The sequence below is a fragment of the Zonotrichia albicollis genome, chromosome 3 (assembly GCF_047830755.1).
Source record: "Zonotrichia albicollis isolate bZonAlb1 chromosome 3, bZonAlb1.hap1, whole genome shotgun sequence".
Lineage (NCBI taxonomy): Eukaryota > Metazoa > Chordata > Aves > Passeriformes > Passerellidae > Zonotrichia > Zonotrichia albicollis.
Window position 1 is genome coordinate 404,720 of NC_133821.1, and position 18,644 is coordinate 423,363.

The 18,644-nt window shown below is 54.2% G+C and overlaps 1 protein-coding gene across 2 annotated transcripts in view; it reads right to left on the reverse strand.

The window, feature by feature from the left end:
- NRBP1 (nuclear receptor binding protein 1) overlaps positions 1 to 18,551 on the reverse strand; it is a 30,459-nt gene extending 11,908 nt beyond the window's left edge. The window contains exons 1-8 of one of the 2 annotated variants that reach the window (XM_074536257.1): positions 18,391 to 18,551; positions 17,982 to 18,201; positions 6,246 to 6,368; positions 5,765 to 5,866; positions 5,593 to 5,682; positions 5,039 to 5,079; positions 3,948 to 4,042; positions 277 to 300 (exon numbers count right to left, since the gene is read on the reverse strand). In XM_074536257.1, the coding sequence (XP_074392358.1) occupies positions 277 to 300; positions 3,948 to 4,042; positions 5,039 to 5,079; positions 5,593 to 5,682; positions 5,765 to 5,866; positions 6,246 to 6,368; positions 17,982 to 18,185 (679 nt within the window). In that variant the 5' untranslated portion in view covers positions 18,186 to 18,201; positions 18,391 to 18,551. The remainder of the gene's footprint in view (positions 1 to 276; positions 301 to 3,947; positions 4,043 to 5,038; positions 5,080 to 5,592; positions 5,683 to 5,764; positions 5,867 to 6,245; positions 6,369 to 17,981; positions 18,202 to 18,390) is intronic. The other variant, XM_074536258.1, reaches the window with a different exon arrangement.
- Between the last annotated feature and the right edge of the window lie 93 nt (positions 18,552 to 18,644).

Sequence of the window (18,644 nt, forward strand, 5' to 3'; positions counted from 1 at the left end):
CCCTCTCTGTAAGGCTCTGGCCAAGAGCACGAGGAACTGTTGGCATCCCAGCACACACAGGAGCTCTCCAAGCAGGATGCACCTAAGCCAAACAGTTTTACACACAGCCTTATAGCAAGGGAACACTGTAAATACATCAGTGTGTATGTCTGTGTGTTACAAATATAGATACACACACATATATATATAAATATATATATACAGATACACACGGAGGTAAAATCATGTACATGACATAAGTGGAGTCACATCACAGGAGCGGAGAAGTTTGCTCACCATTAGCAAATATCCTATGAAAGACTGTTGTAACAGAGCAGCCCGTGAGCGGGAAGTAAAACGAGATAAAGTCAATGAGTTGGTGAACAGCAAAGCACTTACATCCATAGAGACAGCTGGGTCAGAGTCAGGGCACACAGGGACAGGACTGAGCACCGGGCCCTGCCTCAGCCACCCCTTCAAACAAATCTACCTAGGGAACATCAGGGCTTCCACCTGAGAACCAGGCTGGGCAGGGGACACAAGGCAGCTCTGACCAAGCAGATGATAATGGCTGACTGAGACCAAGAAGCCAGAAATTCTGTTCTTCTGCAAGTGTCCTACAGTCCCACCCACCCCGCTCTGCAGCAGAGAATTCCCTTTCTCTAATCCCAGCAGCTTCTGGCCACCGATCTCAGGAGGAGAACCCACACTTTCACACCTGGCCACACGATAAACAGCAGAGCTAACACCCATAGAGTCCTGCCCCATGGCCTGGGACGGAGGGCAGACCCTGAGCAGACACAATTAAACAGACTGAGGCTCAGTCAGGGGTGGTGCAGCCAGGACAGACACACACAGCAGCAATGCCTGGGGCACAACCTGCACTGCACTCCCCGAGCCTCCTCTGCGCTCCATCGAGGTCTCACTCAGCAGAGGCTGACACACTGCCACATCTCAGGAGCACCAGAGGACACTGAGACCCCCAGCCCGAGGCCTCCCTTCTGCTGGGGCACTCCCAGAGCTGCCCAAAAGGGATTTAATTCAAACACATCACTTCTTTCCACCTGTGGATGGTTCTTAGGCTGCCAGCTGGAGTTCCAGGAACAGCTGCCAGCAAGGCCACCAGGAGCAGGCAGCAGCACCAGGCACCCTGTGTGAGTGTACACCCTGCTGTACATACACACTGTGTGTACACGCTGTCCTTCCCACACTGAGAGCAGCTGTAGCCCCAGAACAGCCCTGTCAGCAGCACAGACACCCACGGAGGCAGCACTGTGCTGCCCCTGGGCTCTGGAACAGTGCACAGGGCACAACTTGGGCTTATCACAGGGAATGCTTTCACCTGACCACAGCACCACAGAGCAGGTGGGACATTCCAGTCTCTCAGTGGCAAGGTTAAGAGCTGTAAGTGTCTTTCCTGTCCTCATCACGAGTTCTCTGAAGCTCTCCACTCACTTGAAACATTCTCCTTAAATCTATAACCTCTGCACTTTATGGAACTGGGGAATAAAACATGAGCAAATGAATGGATTATGGATGGCTTTTGCATTTAAGCATTATGCAAAACCTGTCCTCCTTCCCAGTCCCTTTTTCTCCCACAGCTGACCCCAGCACACAGATTCACAGGCTGAACAGAGAGCCAGTGCCCAGTGCAGCCAGGGCAGGTGCTCCTGCCTCTGAGGGAGCAGCAGGGAGCACAGGGCTGTTCCCACCCTGAACCAGTGTCACAGGGACACCACCAGGCATTTCCAGGGTGCTGCTGCTCCCTGGCACACCCAGCAGACAGCAGCATGTCCTGCAGTGCACTCAGCAGCTGCCCTAGCCTGGCTTCTGCCCCACATTCAGCAAGTATTCTCTTGGCCAAAGCCACAGGGAGAGGAGCTTGGGGAGCAGCATCCAGCACAGCACTGGGGACAGAGACAGCACCAAAGCACAGCTCACAGTGCACTGAATCCTTGTTCCCCATAAATCCACAGGAATTGCTGTCCTGCTGCTTTAAGTAGACACAGGGAAGTGCTCAGACACCAGCCAGCTGTACAGAACAGGGACAGGAGCAGCAAACATGGGCCTGGCATTGTTAGTGGCCCTGGAGCAGCTGCTGTTCCAGGCCCAGAACTCAAACCCAGCCCACGGAAATGCAGAGGCAGCAGGGCCAGGGAGAAAGGCTCCAGCTCCAACACAACCAGCAGCCCTGGGGATGCAGCTTTGCCTTCTCTGGTTGGCATTGCAGGAACAGGAATACATCCTGCAACACTGCCAACTCCAATTCCAGCCTGCACTGGAGCCACAGCTTTCCCATCTGGGGGATTCCTCTTTTGACCACAAGCCCACTTGCAATCGTTTCCTTTTTTTATTTAGGAAAGGACCAGAATCTTTTAGATGAATTACTTGACTCCTGAATGTGAGGTGAGGCAGGCAGCCCACAGTTGTGCAGGAACAGCTGCACACGAGCACTGCAGCTGCAGCCACACTGCAGCACATCCTGCAGCTGGAACAGCACAGCCACCCACCTCTCCTGGCATGAGCACACACACGTCCCTGTGCTGCACCTGACAGCAGCAAAGCTGTGTGAAACTGAGGGGAGCCACCATTCTCCCACAGCTGAAGAGCCTGGGAGCAGCAGCCCTGGAGATGCACCCTCTGGGAATGGCAGGGCTGAGGAGCTGCAGCATCTCCCTGGGATGAAAGCAATGCCAGCTCCATGGATTTGCTTTTACAGACAGCACTGGCTGCCCTGCAGAAACATGGCAGCTGCATGGTACCTTGAAACTAAACTGAAAAAGGGCATTTCTGGAATACTCAAGTTTTCCCATCAGTCTGAACTGAATGCCAGGGAGTTTGCCAGCATACAGGTACTGGATGTGCTCACTCTTGGAAATCTGTCCCACTTGGACAAAGTCAGGAAAACACAATACAGTCTGTGTGATGACATGGTGACATGAGCTTGTGTGAAGAGCAAGTCCCCAGGTTTACAGGCAGGCCAGGAGCAATAAAGTGGCTCCTTCTGCCACAATCCTGTCTCCCTGGTACAAGCACAAACCTGCTACCCCAGTCCTGGGACAACACAACAACACGGGAGTTCTTTGATGGGAAGAAAAGCCACAGGTCTGCAGCTGATGGAGAGGCCATTTCTGGATGACAGGAGATGCAGAGCATCCTCCCTGTACGCTCCACATCAAAGCAGAACTCACACAGACAATAAACAGCTCCAGGAAAGCAGAGACCTATTCCCAGACTGAGAATACTTGCCGAAGTTGAACAACAGGTAGCAAAGCTGTCCCTTGAAAGGTCGTGTCAAGGTGTGAAATAATGCATCCTGACTGCAGACAGATCTTTAGAGACACGGGAACAGCAGGAAAAACCAGAGCATGCCAGGATGCTCTGCACTGCCAGGAGCATCACTGCTCACTCATGAAATAAACCATTCTGGCACAGGGTGGCTGCTCCAGCAGGGCACGTGGGTGCCAAGCAGGGTGAGGGCAGCTCAGCAGCCTGAGGCAGCTCCATTGTCCCATGGGATAATGGCATGCTGGATAAGCCACTGGATGCTGCCAGTCTGTGCACTTTATTACAAACATGGGCTGCTACCAGCAGCACTCTTGTGGCTGCACGAACACAGCTCCCAAAGCTCCACAGGGCTGGGAGAAGAACTCTGTGCATCGACATGAAAACCTGCAGAGCAGATGAACCCACAGATTATGTGCTTACAAAACCTCCAGGTTTCAGCATCACTTCCTGTGCCATCCCCTTGAGACAAAAAGCTAAAGAAGAGGCTAGAGAAGAGTCCCTCCTGCACTGACAGGGGCCCAATCACCAGCGAATCCTGCTCCCAGTCTGGCACAGCTGATGTGGAGGTGGAGAAGCACCTGCACACACACGCCTCTGGTGCCAGGGAGCCTGGGAAGGAGCAGTGCCTCTCTCTGTGTGGGCAGTCTCTGGCAAGGCAGGGGCACCCCAGCAAGCATTACCTGACCCGATTTTGATCAGCCCGTTGTGCTGGATGAAGATGGTGTCACAGGTCAGGTTGCCATGGATGATGGGAGGATCACAGGAGTGGAGGTAGCTGCAGATGCAGAACAGAGCACTGGTCAAGGCCTTGAACCCCTCCCTTCACACCCTCCCACGTCAAGAAACATCAGAAGAGCAAAGGGCACATGCCAGGGATTTACAGCAGCTGGGAGATACAATTCCATGAGTGTATATCAGCCTCTGGCTGAGAACCAAACAGGGATTGCCTCTAATGAATCTCCAGAACATGGCAGAGGGGAAGAGAAAGATTTCTCCCATCAGTTCCCAAGAAACTCAGGGTACCAGAGGTAAAGACACGATTTCATCCAACCCAGTACTGCTGAGTGCATTCTAAAAGGGTTCCAATTTTATTTTTATACCAAAAATAGTCTGTCCCTACTCAAAGGGGCACTTAGTGCTATACACACACAACTGGGCACATTTGTCAGCAGGCACAAATAAAGCTTTTCAGTGCTGGGTTCCAGGTACACTCTGGTTTTGCATCTCACTCTGCTGGGGTTTATGTTAGCAGCTAGCACAAATGAGGACAGTCAGCTCCCAGAGGCTTATTAGAACCCAAGCTATTCACCAATAGCTGTAACTTAGCCAAGGGGCACCAGAGTTTCCTCTATGGAGTGCAAGCCACGCTCTGTCATCCAGGCTGGTGTTTTTCTAAGGTTCTAATTAGATTCTCACCAACTCTAGCCCAGGTGGAAAAGTTTTTAAAACGCACACCACATTCTACCCAGCTGTACTGCACAAAGATGGCTGCAGAAGGGCTGCACCATCAAGAAATGTGCACACATATCTCACAACAACAAGCCTCAACAGCTATGAATCCACTGCCTGTACCAGGCCTGCAGCCTGCCAACATCGTGGAAGTTTTCCTAAGCCCCCTCACGTGGAACTTGGATTCCCTGTCGTCTCTGCAACATCCTCCTAACCAAGGAGACACACAGGTTATAAAGCTGGATACTCTGGGGACCTCACTTATACTTAACTGCCACATCAGTCCCAATGGCTGGGACCTCAAGGTCAGCGCCCCACGTACCTGAGAGCAGAGAGGATCTGGGTACACCACCGCTTCCATGCCTGCAGGTACAAGAGGAAAAGGAGAAAATCATCCACAAGGAGCTAAGCTGTAGTTCTGTGATTCACAGCCCACTCGCAGGAAGCAATACCTGCCCCAGCTTTTACTCAGTGCAGGTGTAAGGAATCAGGACTCCCATGGGTCCAGGAACACACCTGGGCTCCAGTCTCCCGTGTACAGACACCTTCCCCCCTCCCTGTGAGGCCCCTGGACCGGGCCATGCCAGTCACACCTGGACGGGGCCACGCCCGCCACACCCGGACAGGGCCACGCCCGCCACACCCGGACAGGGCCACGCCCACCACAGCACACCTGAGGAGCCGCAGAGCTGCTGGCAGTACAGCACCAGCACAGAGCTGCTGTCCCACAGAACCTGCAGCTGACCTCAGCCACAGGGACACAGGGCAGCTGCAGCAAGGTGTTATCACCAGCTCTCTCTGGGATCCTCTGCTGAAAGGGCTTTCCAGGGGCTGATGGCTCTAAAGAGTTATGGTCACACAGAAAACAAGAGTTACCTTTTCATTCATGGTTTTGTGGTTTTTCTTTGTCTTCTTCAGGAACTGTTTCAAGCTCCCTGAAGACATGTACTCAGTGATGAAGATCACCTGTGGGGCAGCAGGACACGTTACCCTCCACCTTGTTAATTACCCAACAATGAGAACCCAACAGCCTGATGGCTGCACTCACCCTGGCCTTGTTCTCTTTGACATCAGCCCAGTATTTGTGGAACTTCACAATGTTGAGATGATCCAGCTGAATCAAGTTGTCAAACACTGCTTTAACTTTTTCCTTAACATCAGAAAGACAAAAACATGTCATATCAGAGACTACACCAAATATCCTTCTCTCTTCTTGGCTCTTGGTCCCCTCAAACACTAACATAGATGTAAAGCCCCTGTGCTAAGAACAGGCAGGATCCATTTCCTTCTGCACTGCATCTCACAGAGTGTGGTTTGAGGGCCAAGTCTAACTGAACACAAGGGCTCATGGAAATAGCCCAACAGTCTTCCAGGACATTTCCTATACAGGCCAGGCTTGAGCCACATTTGCTACATTTGGACAGCACAGCCTTCCAAACCCAGGCAATAATCAACACAAAAAGCATCCATAATCCCACCCCAGGGCAGGGCGTGCTCCTCACATCCTGTTGGGAGACACATCAACTCACTTCCTGAAGCTTGAAGTTCTTCCTCTCAGAGAACTGCACTTCATTCCACACAACCTCCACGCCCTCCTCGGTGTCCATGGCCAGGTAGGCGCTGTCGATGCCCGGGACATTGCGCTGGTTCACCTGCAGGGAAGGCGGAGACACCTGTGAGCCACACCTGACCACTGCCATGCAGCACCGCTGGAAAATCATCAACTCTGCTCATTAACTTTAATTAACAAGGATTCCAGGACAGGATCTGCACATGGAGCAGGGCATATCCCCAACATGAGTCGCTGCAGAGCATGTGAGCAGCCAGTCCTGAGCACACTGGTGGGGAAACCTCGTGTGCACAAACGCTGTGCTGCAGCAAAGCTGCCTTCCACCAACAATATATTAGATTCTCATGGTTCAGGACACCTGCAGCTCATTCCAGCACAAAAAAACCACTCCAACAATACAAGAGGGATACAGAAATGTCTCACTAACTCAGATACAACTTTGTGAAGGAATCCTCTGAAAGGTGATGACACCTGAAACTCAACCAAAGCAGAGAGGAACAAGGGGAAAGCTGAAGCTTCAGAGGTGAGAACCAATGACACAAGGGAAACCACGAGAGTAATTTCTTTAGTTAATAATTGTAAACATTGACCCAGCACAAGTACATCCACACTGAACATTAAAGACACAGATGAGCACCCAGAAAGCAGCAAGGTAAGGGGAGGGGTTGAGAGTTTGGAGCCCAGCACAGGGATGGCAAGGGCTGTGGGAGGACATAAGGCTGAAAGAGCTGCAGAGATCAGGGGTGAACCCTGCTCCCAGCAGCAAAGCTTTCTATAACATTGTTCTTCAGATATGCAGCAGCGTTCCAGACGAACATGGTCTCTTCGATCCAGCATCCATGGCATTTACTGCAATGCCTTTGCAGGCAGCTTCACAGGCACACAGCAGCCACAGTGGATATCCCACTGCACGGGATTCAAAGCGATCCCCAAGGATCGCTGCAGTCAGGCTCTGTCCTGCACAGGACAGCCCCAGGAATGCCCCCTGTGTCTAAGGCACTGTCCCAGCACCCCTGAACCCAGGCAGGGCTGGTGCTCATCACCAGGCCTGGCAGCTTCCAGCTGACCCAGCTTCCACAGATCTGCCTGGCAAATCCAGACTCATCTTTATCACCTCCACACACTTCAGAGCTCCTCCTTCTCATATTGTGTCACCTTCTCTTCCCTCACTGGGGACCCCATCAGCATCCCATTGCTGGAAACGTCTCACCTTATAGAAGGGCTCCCTCAAAAAACCCCTCTCCCTCGGCAGCCACTTCCACCTGACCAAATTCACCCAATTCCATCATTCCAGCTGAGTTACTCCATTCCATCCTGCTCCCTCCATAGCCTGAGCACACACAGGGACAGCCCACCAACACAGGTGGGGTTCTTTATGATCTCCCAAGGGACTCTGAACAGGCCCAATGACATTTAACGCTCTGGCACTGCAGGTGACACTGCAGGGACAAAGGGTGCCAGGCACAGCAAAATCAGAGTGATACAGAGTTCTCTGGCAGGAAACTCAGCAGTAAAGGAGAATGACACAAGCTGCAAGGTGTGGCACGGGCAGGAATAGGGGTACAGGCCACAATTACACCGGGAGAGCTGAGTACAGAGGACAGCTATGGAAAATCAGCACAGGAGGTGACAGCCCAGCATGAACCACCCCACCTCCTTCCACCTGAGCTGCCTACACAACCGAGGGGTGAAAGGACTGAGGTTTGGTTTAGGAAGGCATTCCTATTGATCCTAAAATCTTGATTTTTTAAATGTTTATATGTGTATATAAACACACTGATACCAACAGGCCAGGCCTGTTATGTTTCACCATTAAAGAAAGCTGAAGGAATAAAAGTAATTAAGGATAGAAGATTTATTCCTTCAAATTTTAGAATAACAAATATCTTGGGGATGACAACTGCGTAAGATCACCCAGCGCAATTACTAAAGCTGAATGGCAAAAGGCTTTAGCTTCAGGGAAGGTTAAAGAAGCCCAAGGCAGCAGAAATGTCTCAATAACGCAGACACAACTTTGTGAAGGAATCCTCTGAAAGGTGATGACACCTGAAACTCAATAAAAGCAGAGAGGAACAAGGGGAAAGCTGAGGTCTGCGAGCAGTGCAAGGACAAGGTGACAGCACTGACACCCAGGGCATCTCTTTGGATTCTCCCTCTTCATCCCACCTGCTGCCTGCTCACAGCAACACCTAAATAAGTGATGGAGTCCAACAGCTAAAGGCCCTCTGCTCAAAGGCATCCAGCTTTACTGCATTGAGAAATCCTCAGGCACCAGCAACTGCTGAAATTCTGCCCCAGTGATGCAGCTGGGGCCGTGGACCTGCCACATCTCCCACTTGTGGCCCAGCTGCCCAAACGTGAATGATTTCCATGACTCATAGGCAATATCCCAGAGCTCCAGATATGACTCAGGACACCAAACCCAGCTGACATCACCCATGGCAATTCTGTTCCTCAGGAGATTCAACAGCCTGGGGAGAAGAGCAAAGGGGGAAAATGCAGGCAGACAGCTGAAAGGCAACAGCAGACTCCTGCTGCCTGCCAGATCCCTTCTGCACATCCCCTCCCGTGCTCGGCAAGGCAGAATCCTGAGCCCCCGTGAAAGCACGGGGATAATTTATCACTCTGGTGTTTGTCCCAGAGCAGGCAGCTCCTACACCCTGAGGGAGGAAGTGATCTGAGCCCTGCTTAGCCCAATTTCTGCAGCACAGCACTGCAGAAGAGCAAACACAGCTCTGAGTCCACATAACCCAAAGGCAAGGAAACTCAACGGGAATATTAAATACTTAAAGGAGTATGGGTGAAGTGGCACAATAGCTCCAAGGGGGAAAAAGCCTGGAAGTTAAATTTTCCTTTGGAAAGTTATTTCATTGTCCAATGCATATTTTTTTCTATAGCTCTCAAACATCTGTGTATCTGTTGCTGAAAGAGCACAGACCTTTGGAGAGACATTCTGCAGTTCACATGATCTGTCCATTAAAAAAAACAGCCTAAATCACAAGTCACAGTGATGATTTACAATCCAGGGATAAAAGGTATGAAAACTGGGGAGAAGATCACAATAATTAGGGTGTCAGTACAGAATGGACTTGCACATTGAAAAAGAGCTGGGGAGAGGCAGCACACCAGGCTCCACTCTCACAAGAAGCCCCAGACCTGGTTCAGAGCAGCATGAATGTGTTACCCAGTTTAAGCCAGAAAAAGGTGAAAGCTCTGTCCAACCACCTGGGAAATGGCTGGCACTAGAGATTATAGAGCCAGCAGCTGGGCCATGAGCCACTCAGCTTCTCTGTGACCTGTGGGGAAACTAAAAGCAGCAGATTTACCAACAGAAATTGAACAAAAAGGGCTCTCTAGCATCTGAGGCTAATCCAGAATGTAACACAATAAAGAATGTCAGGTCCACTGCAGGCAAAGGCAAAAGAAATCCAACAAAGCAAAGAAACAGCCCTACTTCATGTTTTAATTAAACTGACACGTTGGCCTTGGCAATTACAGTCACGGTAGTGAAAAGCTGAAAGGCTTTAATTCAACAAGAAAATGAAAATAACCAGTGTAATTGAACAGCAGCAAGGAAAGGATGGTATTGATTATTACCTTGGACACCCTGCACGGAGCCCTCCTGCCAGCCAGGGCTGCAGCTGCTCTACAGGAAAGGGACAGGTTTGGAACCCCTGCACGGTGTCACTGCTGTCTTATACATCACAACACTTCTATTACCATTATGGTGCAAGGATTTCATATCCTCAGTTTCATACCTCCTCTAGGACTGACTGTTCTTGGTCCGTGCAGCAGCCATCCGACTTCTCTTCCCACCAATCCACTCTTTTATACCACTAGCTCTTATTTGCTACAGGTGCTGCCTGTTACCATCCTAATCTTTTGCAATAATCCAGTTGCAACTCATTGGGGGATAATTACATTCTACATTACCTTCATTTACCCATACTGTGTCCCCCTACATGTCACAGGACCATTCTGCAGGCTGTCACCCAGTGGCCATCCAGCCTCTCCAAAAGCACTCTGCCAGTTCTGGCTTACACCTCACTGCAGGACAGACCTAACCACAAACTCCCACCAGGAAACTCCCCAGGCAGCACATCAGCAGTTTACAAAAGCACAGAACTATGCCAGGAGTCAAGATACTCGGAATAGAAACAGCCCTCCTCTGGATACAGCCACTGAGATTGGAAAAGCAGCCTCAGATCATCAAGTCCAGGCACTCCCCCAGCACTGCCAAGGCCACCACTAACCCATCCTGCACAGTGCCAGGGCATCCACACTGCTTTTAAATCCCTGCAGGGATGGGGACTGCACCCTGCCCTGCTCAGCCTGAGCCAAGGCTGGACATGGCTTAAAGGAAGGAGTTTTCCTTAACAGCCACCCTGAGCCTGCCCTGGCCCAGCCTGAGCCCATTTCCCCTTGTCCTGTCCCTGTTCCCTGGCTGTCCCCTCCTGGCAGGGACTTGTGCAGAGCCACAAGGTCCCCCCTGAGCCTCCTTTTCTCCAGGCTGAGCCCCTTCCCAGCTCCCTCAGCCCCTCCTGGGGCTCCATTCCCTTCCCAGCTCCCTCAGCCCCTCCTGGGGCTCCATTCCCTTCCCAGCTCCCTCAGCCCCTCCTGGGGCTCCATTCCCTTCCCAGCTCCCTCAGCCTCTCCTGGGGCTCCATTCCCTTCCCAGCTCCCTCAGCCCCTCCTGGGGCTCCATTCCCTTCCCAGCTCCCTCAGCCTCTCCTGGGGCTCCATTCCCTTCCCAGCTCCCTCAGCCTCTCCTGGGGCTCCATTCCCTTCCCAGCTCCCTCAGCCCCTCCTGGGGCTCCGTTCCCTTCCCAGCCCCATTCCCTCCTCTGGACACTCTCCAGCCCCATTCAATGCTCTGGGCACTCTCCAGCCCCATTCCCTGCTCTGGAAATTCTCCAGCCCCATTCCCTGCTCTGGGCACGCTCCAGCCCCATTCCCTGCTCTGGGCATCCTCCAGCCCCATTCCCTGCTCTGGACACTCTCCAGCCCCATTCCCTGCTCTGGGCACTCTCCAGCCCCATTCCCTGCTCTGGACACTCTCCAGCCCCTCAATATCTCTCTTGCTAGGAGAGGCCCAGAATCTGAGGTGCAGCCCCGTCAGTGCCAAGTATCCCAGAGGGAAAGAAGCATCATTCCACCTATTTAATGGATACCAGAAATTAATACAAACTGCAAGACCAAAGGGAGGAGTGCTCAGTTTCACTCGGTGCTTCACAACAAACAAGGAATCCAGTGGAGTCCAAGAGCTCAGCCACACTGAGCTGGTCTGTGGCAGGAGGAAGAGGCAATGATTCCTCATCCCTAACTCCCAAGGGGAAACAGAAACAGCAAAATAAACAAGGGAGTGTGGAAGAAACCCCAATATCTGTGAATAAGCCCATTCAGACAGTTCATCAGGAAGGTTCTGTAGCTGCACTGGGAAAGAGTGCCAGCAGTGTGACACTCCAAGGAGAGAGGGAAAACCAGACAGGACAAACTCCATGGGACAAACCCCCAGTCTGCTGTAGCCCATCCTGTTCTTCTGTGACACTTTCACTGGCAAAGAGACCTTCAAATCACTGCAGGTAACTCTGAACAGCATCAGCCATGCAGGAGGGGCTGAAAGATCAGTACTCTGAGCAGAAAATGCCATAAAAATTGGTATGCTGTGGAAGCACCAGTCTTGGAAACAATCCCTGAAAAGCTATTATTTCATGTTTTCTGATAATACTGGAGAAAGCAGGCAATGAGGGGAGCAAACATCATATTTTAAACAGGACCATGACCACCTGATCTTGACACGCATCTCTGAATGGCAAAGCTGACTGCCATAAGGTGTCAGAAGTAAAAACAGCTGCAAGGTGAGATTATCAGTAATTCTGAAATGGAATAATTGTATTTGGATACACTGTTCATGGGATGTTTGAGGGAACTTCCAAAAGTACACAACAAGAACAATCAAGACAAGTGTCAAGCCAAGCCCTCAGCCTTGTCACCATCACCTGTACTGTCCTTATGTTAAACTATTTTTCAAACCATTGTCCGTGCCAATGTGCTTCTCAATCTCTGTGCGTGTGCACAGGCAAGCACACATCTGCAAGCAACCTTCACACCAGATGAGCCAGAGCTGGGACAACAGCTCTCGGGGTTGGGTTCTGCAGAGAAAGAGGGCCTGGGAGGGAGATACCACACACCTGAGCTGGGATTTCTCCTGAGCACTGGTCAAGAGAAACAGGGGGCAGCTGTCCTGCCATCCATGTCACCGTGGGACGCCTGAAGATCCCCACGCTTTCAGGCTACCCCAGGTCTGGCTGTGCCTGTGTCCATCAGGATCTGCCAGGCCCTTCCTGCCGGCAGGACCTGCAGCCAGAGCCCCACACAGCCTCTCTGTGCCCTGTGCTGGCCCAGCAGGCAGGAAGCCTCTCCCCAGGCAGCCCAAGCTCCCCCAAAGCTGTGGCAGCTGGCAGGACACCACGATGGCTGCCTGGGCACCCAGCACAGAGGGCTGGCCAGGGCAGGCTTTGGCGCTGCTGCAGATCAGGGATCTCAGGGCAGCTGTCAGGACACCATGGGATGTGTCCTTCCCAACACACAGGGCTGGCCAGGGCAGGCTTTGGTGCTGCTGCACACCAGGGCATTTTTGGAACAGCTCTGTGAGGAAGGCAGAGGGAGCTCCGTGGCTCAGCCCAGCCCCAGGAGCAGCCAGCCCTGCTCCAGGCATGCTGCAAGGATGAGTGCCAGCTGTCCGTCACAGCCTGTGACACAACGGGGCTGTGACAAATGCTCTGCACCCTCAGCTGCCCCTCAGCCATTTCTGGCACTTCCCATTTCTGTCAGGAAGCCCCACATGAGCCAATAAAAATGTTAAAAGGCTTCACAAACTCCCTTCTTCTTAATACCTTCCCTGTGGGCAAGGAATGCTGTAAAAACTACAGCATGGCATTCGTTTTCTGCACCAACTGGAAAAAGAACAGAGCCATTGTCAAAGCCTGTCAGGGAGCTGGCAGCCCTGTAAGTGCCAGCCTGCTTGGAGGACTGGTGCTTATCTTTTACTGCCTCAGCAAGTTTCTTTCCAGTCACAACAAAGGCTGAGAAAATCAGGCTCCAGCATCCCACAATCCAAACACTCAGTCTATTAGCATTTTTTCTCCAAGAATCCTGCACTCTGTCCTCTTGAAGAAATCCAGAGGTACAAAAGTCACCAACTGCCTTCAAATGAAAAATTATTCATGCAACTGAGACTCCCCCTAGAAGTGAGAAGACAACAAAGAGATAAAGATGCAGCAGACCCAGGGTTTCAGTTCCTGTCTCTCTGAGCTCAGGTCCTCATGAGTCACAGCTCTTTTCTTAACATGGGATAGTTCCAGCAGAGATCACTGAAATCCAGCTGTAACATCCAGCCACCTACAGCTGAGGAGCGCCAATCCAAACGACAGACAGGCAGCCAGGCCCAGCTCTGCCCTCCTCACCCTGACAGACACACTCACACACCCCAGAGGGGGACCTGCTTGTGCCCACACACACGTGGCACACACTCTTTCTCTCCAAAGCACACCACAAAGATGCCAACAAAGTACTTCTCATAAAGCCTCGGCTCACACAGTCACACGGCGTTCTCCTCCCCACAACACGTACACAAGAACCTTGCTCAAGAGGCAGTCCTGACACACAGCACAGCCAAGGACAGGGCCATCGAGGAGGGGCTGAGCCTCTCCCACTCACACGAGCCTGCCAAGCCCAACGCCATTAACCCTGGCTGGAAATGAAGGCTCTTCCTGCAGCCGTGTGTCACCCACGGAGCTGCCAGCAGGGACACAGGCACCCAGCTCTGTGTCAGGAGCTAAACCTGACCTGCCAACGTGGTGCTGCATGCCTGCTCCATTAGGGAGTTTCTATTCCTAGGAGGCACAGCAGATGATTCTCGAGATACTCGGACAACCCAAGAAAAGCAAGCTATGATCATGCTGACTGCAGGGAGGAAATAGAAATGGAAATGTCCTGGCACAGCAGGGCAGCACGAACAGAGGTTTTCAGGGACAGCAAGCACAAGAGAGCCAGGTGAGCCCAGGCTGGAGACCCCACCAGCCCTGTGACCACCCTGCCCTCACGCTGTGGGGCCTGCCCTGTGCTCCAGCCACAGCACAAGACACTCTGTAAAGCCTCACCTGTGCGCTGGTCAGGAGAGAATCCAGGGATGTGGCACAATCCAGAGCCAGATTCAGCTCTGGGAGGAAAGCAGCACACTCTGGGAGAAACTAAGGATGTGGCACAATCCAGAGCCAGATTCAGCTCTGGGAGGAAAGCAGCACACTCCACAACACTGCAGAAACCACATGTTCCACAAAAAATGGAATTTGGGGAACACAAGCATTTTCTATCTTGTTAAAAAGGGTTCCTAGTTAAAAATGTCACAGATGCATTTGATTTTATTAAAACTTCTCTGAACTTTCATGGGAACTACATTCTTTGCACTACAGAAGCTCCCTGTTTAAAGGAAGAATTACAATCAATGAACTCAACACTCAATTCATTTTTATATCTGAAATTTAAGCAGGAATAGAATACAGAATAGCCAGCTGGAAGGGACCTCCACAGATTTCCTGGTTCCACTGTTGAACCCAATCAGGGCTGGCCCATGTCACAGCAATGTTGAGGCATTGTCCAAATGCCCCAAACACGGACAAGCCTGGGGCAGGTGTGACCCCTCGTAAGGAAATGCTCCCTCTTGTCCAGCCTGAGCCTCCCCAGATGAAGCTTGGAGCTGTTCCCTGGTGTCCTGCCCTGGATCCCAGGGAGAAGATCTATACAGGGAGCATCCCCTCTCATGAACATCAGGCTCTGCTGTGTGTAACAGCCCCAGGATGGGGTTCTGTGCCGTCCCACGAGGTTTGCCCTCTTGATGCCAGGGCACACGCTTGCTCCAGCTGAGCTGCTGCCACCCAGGATCGATCCCTGTGGTTCCTTTCTGCAGGGCTGCGCTCCATCTGCTCCTGCCCCGCTCCCCGCAGCATTTCCCCCTGTGTGTTTCCGTTAGCGGGCACGGTTCAGCCCCGTTCCCCGCAGCATTTCCCCCTTGTGTGTTTCCGTTAGCGGGCACGGTTCAGCCCCGTTCCCCGCAGCATTTCCCCTCGTGAGCCGGTGTGTTTCCGTTAGCGGGCACGGTTCGGTTCGGCCCCGCTCGGTCCCGCTCCCCTCCCCGAGCCCGGCGCAGCCCCGAGGGTGTGGCCGCCCCGGGGCGTGGCCAGAGAGAGCCGCAGCCAATGGACGGGGCCGGCGGTGATGTAAGGCTCCGCGCCGCCTGCCATTGGCTGGCGAGGCGGACCCGGGGGCCCCGCCCTGGCCCCGCCCCGCGCTGCCCCGGGACCGGCCCTGGTCCCGGTACCGGTCCCAGTCCCGGTGCCGGTCCCCGTTCCGGACGGGCCGCGGGCGCTAGCGAGGGCCCGAGGCCGCTTTCCCCGAACCGGGAGCGGCAGCTCGGGCGTGCGGGGCCGGCACGGCCAGCGCGGGCCGTCCTGGCCCCCGCACCGTGCCGGGACCGGCGGCGCGGGCACCGTCCCGCCCAGAGCTGCGCGTTCCGGTAAGCTGGCACCGACAGCCCCGGCGCACAGCCAGCCTGCCCCTCCCTGCACTGTCTGCACAGCTCCACCTCTGCTGCAGCGAGCGCATCGCATCGCTCATGGATGCTAAAACTATCTTTAAAAAAATAAATAAATATAAAGGCGAGGCCATTACATTACAAAACCTATAGCCGGAGCACGGCACTCGGAGCAAGCAGGAAAGGATGTCACACATAGGAAGTACCAGAGCAGAGGCAGAACACGCTGTCTCAACCCTGTGTGCACCCATTCCTCTCCAGATTATCATGTCTCATTGTTTCCACGGTGCCAGCTCATCCCACATCCAGCAGACACTGACACAATAAAAGATCGGGATTGCATCACTGGGAAAAGGTCGGCAAACGCTTTTTCCACAGTGACACCATCTCCCTGAGAGCGGCAGTGAGTAAGAGCCTGTTAGCACACTGCACAGACAGGAATAACCAGTGTGGACAGGGGAAAAAGGGCACTCTGCTCTGGGACAGGCAGCAAAGCTGCTACACCAAATAAACCCCAGGTCAGGACAGCTGCAGTGCCACAGTTTGCTCCAGAGAGCAGAGCAGCCCAAATGATTGGGACAGCAAAGAGAGTGCTGTCCTGCAGCTCAGGCAACAAAAGCCTCTCCACAAGCTGGGGCTGCTCCCAGTCTGAGCTGAGTGACGGCTCCAGCAGCAGCAGCAGCCCTGAGCTCACCCAGATCACCCAACAATGATGAGTTCTGCAGCTCTGACACCCACCCCTCAGCCTCTGGGGGTACAGCAGAGCTCTGGCCTCCACAGCGGCAACCTGAAGCTGTAAGATAATAATTTAGCCATGCCGAAATGTCAATGAATTTCATTTGCCTGCTGAGGGCCTACTGAAAACCAAAGAAAACAAACACTAGAGCCTCCCAGATGTTACTTGAGGTGTAGGAGAGCACAGAAAACCCTGTGTCTCTTTGCATCAAAATGATCAGTACTAAATAAAACACATTGAAAAGACAACACAAACAAGCCAGCTTTGTTCTCCAGCACGTGCCCCTTCAGTGCAGAGCAAGAGATAAAGCACTTCAGGTATGGAATATACTGTGAAGGACACAGCCAGACATTCACACTTCTCTAAAAAAAGAGAAAAAGGAAACTTTTTTTTTCCTGTTAAAGCTACATTTGTAACCAATCTGCAGAGCCACATCAGAACAGGCACATCCTGAGCACACCAAGCCAGCGTTTGGCTCACATTAAACCAAACCATGACAGCCCTCAGCAAGCAAAGGTGAAGAACTGCAGGGAATCCCTGACCTTACTCTGACCTCCAAATTTACATCAGAACAAACGCCTCTCTCACCACCCCCGGGCTTTGCACTGCCCTTTTTGCAGTGGTGGACAAAGCAGACAAACCCCTGCGCTCAGCCCGAGCCAGCTGAGAAAAGCCCCATCAGCACTTGGTTGTGTGGCTGTCAGCACCTGCCAGGGCTGCACAGCCTGCCCAGCCAGGGAGAGGCACCGTGCCAGCACAGAGCAGAACCAGTCCGTGCAGACAGCCCCCAGGAAGGAAAACAGAGCCCAGCGAGGAGCGGAGAACAGGAGAGGTCCCAAACACCGCGGTGTGATCTCCGCATGCCCTGACACAGCACGCTGCCAGCACAGGCCGAGGAACTTGGCTGTGCGAGCTCACTGTGCTGCATCCTGGCTGCAGACCACAGAGCAAAGCGAGCTCTCAGAGCCGAGGAGCCGGCTCGAGAACCGGCAGCAGGTACACCCACTCCCAGAGAACACCCAGGGCTGTCCAGCCACCGCTTCTCGCCGCTCCCGGAGAGACAGATCGGTGAATCTTGCACCGGGAGGGCCGGAGCCACTCCCCGCTCCCAGCAGCTGCCGTGACAGCGGCCTGCGGCAGGGCACGCATCCCTGGCCGCGCTCCAGCCGCACGCTCCGGGCCGAGGAACGGCAGGAGCTGGGCCCCGCATCCCCTCCCCGCCGCCGGGAGCGCGGCGGGCTCCACTGCGGGGCCGGGCTGTCCCGAACAGCGGCAGGAGGACCGGGGATCGGGGGGAAGGTGGGACTGCGCCCGCCGGGCCCCGCCCGGGCTCCCCGCAGCTCCGGGAACCGGCTCCGGGCACTGACCTCCTCGCGCCGCTTCTGCCAGCGGCCGCACGGCGACTCCTCCAGGATCTCGGACTCGTCCTCGCTCTCCTCCTCCTCCTCCTCTGGGGGCGCCGCGGAAGTCACCGGCGCAGACACCGAGGTCATCCCCGGGCCAGACGAGGCGGGCTCCGGCTTGGGGTCGGAGCCGCTGCTGGGCACCTGCTTGGACTCGCCCTCCGACATGCTGCGGTCGCACACCCTGCGGGAGAGCCGCGCTCCGTAAGGCGCCGGGCCGGGCCGGGCCGGGCCGGGCCGGGCCCACCGGGCCGGACAGGGCCGCGCCCGTCGGGCCTGTCAGCCGGGGCCGCGCCCCGGGCCTGCCAGCGGCGGCCGACCCGGCCGGTCCCGGGGCGAGGCGGGGGCCGAGGGGTGGGAGCCGCGCACTTACCGGGCCCGCAGCGCCTCCCGGTCCCGAGCACGGCCCCGCCGCAACCGCCGCGCTGCGTAACGCGCCGAGCGGGGTGGGGCCTCCGCCGCAGCCAATCAGCGCCGCGAGCGGCGCGTCAGCACCCGCCAATGGCCGGCGGGCGGGGCCCTGAGCTGCGTCACGGCAGGGGGCGCCCTGCGACAAGGGCCGTGAAGGGTCGTGAATGGGGCGGGGCAGCCCCGTGAAACAGCCAATGAGATAGCGAGAGCGGGCCC